This window comes from Labeo rohita, chromosome 3, assembly GCF_022985175.1.
Source record: "Labeo rohita strain BAU-BD-2019 chromosome 3, IGBB_LRoh.1.0, whole genome shotgun sequence".
Lineage (NCBI taxonomy): Eukaryota > Metazoa > Chordata > Actinopteri > Cypriniformes > Cyprinidae > Labeo > Labeo rohita.
Window position 1 is genome coordinate 7,714,380 of NC_066871.1, and position 6,744 is coordinate 7,721,123.

The 6,744-nt window shown below is 35.8% G+C and overlaps 1 protein-coding gene across 1 annotated transcript; it reads right to left on the reverse strand.

The window, feature by feature from the left end:
• Positions 1-1,992: 1,992 nt before the first annotated feature.
• Positions 1,993-6,254, reverse strand: ubald1b (UBA-like domain containing 1b). Its single transcript, XM_051106721.1, has 3 exons — positions 6,012-6,254; positions 5,643-5,696; positions 1,993-2,500 (listed from the first exon to the last, which is right to left on the reverse strand). Exons 1-3 carry the CDS (start codon positions 6,117-6,119, stop codon positions 2,204-2,206), a joined length of 459 nt encoding a protein of 152 aa, XP_050962678.1. The 5' UTR covers positions 6,120-6,254; the 3' UTR covers positions 1,993-2,203.
• Between the last annotated feature and the right edge of the window lie 490 nt (positions 6,255-6,744).

Consider the following 6,744-nt stretch of genomic DNA (forward strand, 5'->3'; position numbering starts at 1 on the left):
GTACTTTCTTTTCCCCATAATGGAATAAGTTTGGAACAACTAGGACTCTTTCTAGAGCTGGCCAAACTGAGCAATTGATGGAGAAGAGTTTTGGTTAGACTGGTGACCAAGAAGCTGATGGTCACTCTAGTCAAGCTCCATGAACATATATGCATATGGGAGAAACTTACAGAAGGACAAACATCACTGCAAAACTCCACCAAACTGTTTTTATGGTGGTGTGGCCAAACTCAATCTTCTTCTCATTGAAGACACATGAAAACACACTTAGAATTTGCAACAAAGCACCTAAAGAACTTTCAGACTGTGAGAAACAAGATTCTCTGGATGAACCTCAATTCCAAGCATCATGTATGTTGGAAACCAGGCACTGCTCATCACCTGCACAGTAGCTTCCCAACAGTAAAAGTTTTCAGCATTGGGGACTAAGGGACTCATCAGGGTAGAAGAAAAGCTGGACAGCAAAATATAGAGATAGCCTTAATGAAAACCCAGTCCAGAACATTCACAACCTCAGAATGGGCAGAAGGTTCACCTTCCAACAGGACAATGACCCTAAGCACACAGCAAGAGCGGCTTATAGACAACTATGTCAATGTCCTTGAGTGGCCTGGGCACAGTCTGGGCTTTAACCCAATCAAACGTTGAGGAGAAACCTGAAAATGTTTTCCAGCCCCTGTCCAAGCAGACAAAGCTTGAGAGGTGAAGAGGTGAGGAGAAGAATGCAGATGAGAAAAGCTTGTCATACCCAATAAGACTTGAGGTTGTAAAGGTGCTTCAACTAAGTACTGCATTAAGGGTATGAATACTTATGCAATGCGCTTATTTCGGTTTTTCAATTTTAATAGAATTGTCAATAATCATTTTTTTTTTTGCTGTCATGGTGGTGTGTATAGTCTAGACTAATAAAAAAATATATATATATATATATATTTTTTAACATAAGGCTGTTTAATATAATACTTCAAAAAATGAAGGGGTATGAATACTTTCAAATATTTTTGCAAAGCACCACATATGTATGTGTGTATATATATATATATATATATACATATATATATATGCATGTATGTATGCAAGCACATTAAAAAAAAACTATATAATTATGTTCAATATACAGAACTTTAGATTGATTGCTGAATTAGCTCTGGGTTCGTGTAATCATTTACCATTGTAAACAGAATACAAAGGTCAGGTATGCATGCAAAATTACACTGTAAAGAAAACAGACCTGCAAACACACCACGTAAATCATTTTACTACACTAACATGAACACCACCACCAAGCATTTTGCAATATATGTACAATATTTATTTAAAAACACAACAAATAGAAATGATAACCATCACATAGTCCACAAATATTGTGGAGGCAGTGTGAACACAGTTACAGGGAGATGATCGGTGAAAAGAAATCAGAGGAATATATTTTTGCTTAATATATTAAAATAGGGATTTGTGATAAAACAGACAAATGTAGGCTTACTTTAAGTGCTGAGCAGAACCAGACAATCCAAAGTTCTGGGTATAAAACACTTCCAATATCATTATATTAATACAAAATGCCAATTCATATCATTACAGTGTCATAAGGAAGTCGAAAATTACAGACCAGGCCAAAAGAGCATGTAATTTTTTGCAGTAAATCTGTCGATTAAAGAGACAGCTCAGCCAAAAATGATCATTCTGTCATCATTTGCTCACCGTCGTGTTTTTCCAAACCTATATGACATTCATTCTTCTGTGGAATATTTAAAAAGATGTTTTGAAGAATATTTCAACTGTTATCTAGAAAATGAAAGTCAGCATGACAGTGAGTAACTCCTTTAACCTTAGATCCACTGCAGATATTTACTACACAGTGCAAAATAGAGATTCACCATTACTTGAGAACTGCTGAAACTGAATATTCAGTAACACATTCATTTGTCTGAGGTTATCTGTGAATATGCTACATAATTACTCATTCTGTCCATCTTTTTGGTAATCGCTAAAAAAAAAAAAAAAAAAAAAAAAAAAAAAAAATTATTAAAAGAGTCCCAGATCTCCTGCGACCTCAGAAGAGGCCACATGCTGTTCCACCACCGTTCACTGCAACCCAGTGCTCTCGTCGCACCGCTTTACATCCACAACTGCCGAAATCATCAAGAGGAAGTTCCATCCTCCTCATCCTGTAAGGTGTGATGGCTAGTTTAAGCAGTCTCTATCTCTCTGCCTCCATGATCATACTAGCATGCTCAGCGGAGGCTTGCTGAGTTACAGCTGCCGGCCAGCCTGGTGGCGGCGATTGCGGCATTAGCTGACCTGGAGTCCATCGTCCCTGATGACCAGGGGTTGCCGGAGGGCTCATAGCCCAGTTGGTGTGAGGTGCTGGCGACGTAGCCATAGAAGCGATGGGACTGCTGTTGCCGAAGCTCTCGGAGGCTTTAAGTCGAGAGAACATGGCTAGGGCGTCTGGAAAGTTGGGGGGTGTCGCTGGTGTGTTGGTTGGAGTGCACATCTGGAAACAAAGAGAGAGCTTGTTTAAAACTGGTACGGGTAATGCATCGTTTAACCCACAACTGCCAGTTTCATAAGGCAGATTTTTACAACAATATTCAGCAAGTCATTTTCTGAAACAAGGAAGTTGCTTACAAGATATTAGAGACTGAGGTTGTAGACCTTTGAACAAACAGGACATAAAAACAATAATGATTGGCCACCTCTCCTGAATAAACACCAGAGCTGATGCACTGACACAAATGTTACTATAGCAACGTTTAGTCTTTCAGAGGCCAGCTTTAAGAAGATAATCAGTGAAAAACAACACCTATGACGTCTTTTGTGACATGATGTGCTCTCATTGTTGAAAACAAATTAGAATTTAAAGAATCTAAGACCTGTGTTTTATATCGCAACACTGCAAACAAACATTGTTCCATAGTAAATGCTAAAGTGTATACATATTATTATTTATTACTTTTATTCAGCAAGGATGTGTTAAATAGATTTTGAAACTTTCTATTTGAATATATTTTAAAATGTAATTTATTCCTGTGATCGAAGCTAAATTTTCAGCATCATTACTCCAGTCTTCAGTGTCACATGATCCTTCAGAAATCATTCTAATATGCTGATTTGCTGATTATTATTAATATTTAAAACAGCTGAGTACATTTTTTTTCAGGCTTGGAGTCGGTATAATTTTTTTGGGAAAGACATTATAGAAATTAATACTTTTATTTTATAAATACATTTCTAAGACATTTATAATGTTGCAAAAGATTTCTTCTGAACTTTTTATTCATCAAAGAAACCTGAAAAAATTCTACTCAGCTGTTTTCAACATAATAATAATCGTAATAATAATAATGTTTTTTGAGCAGCAAATCATAGTGGAATGATTTCTGAAGGACCATGTGACTGGAGTAATGATGCTAAAAATTCAGCTTTGAAACCACAGGAATAAATTACATTTTAAAACATTCAAACAGAAAGCGGTTATTTTAAATAGTAAAAATATTTCAAAATTTTACAGTTTTTGCTGTACTTTGGATCAAATAAATGCAGGCTTGGTAAGAAGATACTTCTTTAAAAAACAAAAACAAAAAAAAAAAACATTAAAAAACTGTTTTGACTGGTAGTGTATTAAAATAGAAGTCATTGCCAATTGTAATATTTTAAAATATTGCTGTTTTTTTAACTGTATTGTGTTTAAAAAAAGCCAGGGTAAACATGAGACTTTCATTTTTTTATTATATAACTGACATAACAGTACTACAACTGATTCTGTCCTGATTTCCTAAACAGCTGTGTTAACATAAAACCATTTAAGCACAAATTAATATTTCAAGACCATTTACTTGATAAATAGTTATGTAATAAGTAAGATAATGTACATTCAGTTGATCATTAGATTCATTAAAGTAATTATTTCATGTAAATGACATAACTACACAAGTACACAGGCAAAAAGCACACTTTTCCACTGACCGTCATTCAAACGCCGCCATGTCTGACAAAATATTTCATAATATGATATGTAAATCACAAGTATATCATTGCATTCTACCAGAGGATCAAGAATCAACTAATGAATAACAGTAATTCAGTTCCATCAACAGCACCAAAAATCTCTCACCCTGGGACATCCTTACTGTTCAGATATGACAACTAATGCAATCTTGAAACTGAAAGTTGCATGTGAAAGTCTATTCCTATGAAAAGTATTTTGTCATTCAAAAGTGTAACTTGCCTCTACTTTCCAATCACAAGTCAAATCACAGCAACAACAGGCACCGAACGTAAACAATGCCTCTGAACTGAACAAAACCTGCATATATTGCTGATTACTGCTGCTAAAAATGATCAATTATTGTAATTCTTTGGGCTGCACTAATCGGTCAGACCAGGAAAAACATTTGGATTACTACAGACTGCCAAAAGTTATAACAACTCAAGGAGACTAGTGCAAAAAAACCGTCTGAGGAACAAAAGACATTTGTGGTTGTCCAAACTGAACCAGGATTTCCAGGGCAACAATCTTGACATGTTTGTTCTTATCATTTTCAGTCATGTAGGTGAAATATTAGGCTAATATCTTAATTAATACTGCTCGTACATATCTTTACTTTGTCAAAATATTGCACCGTTTCCTGCTTACTAAATCCTTCTCTATATGATTTAGCAGCTTCCACAATTTTTTTCTTTCCCGTGGTTTAGACAGCATGAATTAGCAAAACAACATATTCAGTAGTACATTAACCGTGCAATTAGCTGTTGTTTAAATCTGCATATTTTTTTTGGTCATTGTCATGTTTTTTGCTTAGATGTATTGTATATACTTCGAAACTGGCTGCATAAGAAGAAAATGTTTTATTGCAGCTGTTGTTAGTAATTATAAACGCAGTCAATGGCATGACGCTGGTGACGTCACCACAGCGCCCATAGGGTGCGACCCGCTCAGTGAAGAATAAAATACTTTTTCTAAAGTTCTGATATGAATCTCAGTCTCATGTGGGTGTACTGTACATCATTTAAATATTGCATCATTTTATCAAATGTTCATTTCATGAAGTAAACCCTCTCGATTAGCAAAAATAGTACATGCACTTGTGAGAGGCAAACGAGGTGCTTTCCAAGGGTTAACTAAATTTGATTCGCTTTGCATGTGACCGGTAGTATTAAAACTTCTGTGTAATTCCAAACAAACCCCTTTCGTGTAAAATACCTACTAAAAATTAAAAATGTGCGTTTTTCTTTAAGTCACCGAGGTGTTGAACATGCCACAGTGCGTCCTATCGTACCGTTCTTATTGTTTTAGTACCGGTGTAAACAGCGCCGTGTCAAGCGCGTGCTCTCTTTTTCCTGGAAATCGCCCTCCCCCACAACTTTGGACACGTTTGCAAAAACGCAAGTCCCATGAGTCCAGGTTATTTTATCATCTTAAACATGAACACATTTAATTAACTACATACGGGAGACTACATGTGCTTAAAATACAAAGTTGCGATTTTTAAATGACATAAATGTAGCCTTCGATAGAAACATGTCAGCCTGTGTTTATTTTTGTCTGACTCGTGGTTTCAACATGGCGGAAGTCATCATAACAGATATTAAAATCTACCAGGACACAATAATAAACGACAAACAAGTATACTCACCATCTGATGGCCGTAGGGAATATTAGCCTCTTGGAAAAATGTACTAAGAGCAGTCTGAAACAGCATAAAAAAAGTTCATAAATACTCGAGGAAGTAAGCAAACGTGTACTGAAGGGCTTTGGACACATAACACTGAACATAACTTTACAGACTTTTCATTTCGCTAAAGCCAATATTTTTTAAACCCGTTTAAAATATTGTATTATGCATTTCAGTGTCTTGTTTGTTTAGATTGCTGTCTGGTGCTTGTCTCGCATGATTACAAATTATATCTCACGTCAAATAAACAAAAAGATAATTATAGTGATTAGTGTATTTTTACTGTACCACAAGACGTTTAGTTTAATGTGCCCTAACAAACAAACATACCTCAAACTGCCAGTGTGAAGCTTGTAGAAGCTGCTTTGCTTGATCTGCCGCACATCCGGCTGTAAGAACAAACTGATTTATCATAACTTGATGCCTTAGTTCATCCATATTTACTTAAGAAACCTTTATGATTTCGTCAGTTCCAAGTTTCAGCTTGCAGTCTTTCAAAAACGCCGCACTCAAACATCAACTTGTCGACTAGAAACAAAAAATGTTGTGAGTCGAATCGTCCTACTTAGCGCCCACTGTTGGACAACTGCAACGAGTGTTAGAGCACTACTTGAGGAACTATGGGACTTGTAGGCCAGTATGCAGAAATAAGAGCCTAGATGAATCGATATTTAACAACAAGACAGACATATGGTTTCCATGGATATGAAATTTATTTTAAATTCTCATAAACATACTGTACATCATACAGCTGACACCACTGTATCATGTTATTGAGATTTATCATTAGTTTTCATCATGTGTTGTAGGCCTACCCACTAATCTATAGGCCTATATTACAGACAGTGTTGGGGAAAGTTACTTTTAAAAGTAATGCATTACAATTTTGTGTTACTCCCTGAAAATAACTAATTACGTTACTAAGTTACTTTCTATAGAAAGTAAAGCATTACGTTACTTTTGCGTTACTTTTTAACTCTGGGCATTTTACACCAAAAGTGAAATGAATTCAGCTCAGGCTGAAAGAAAAGTACATTTATGCAGAAGATCACTCTTCAGCTAT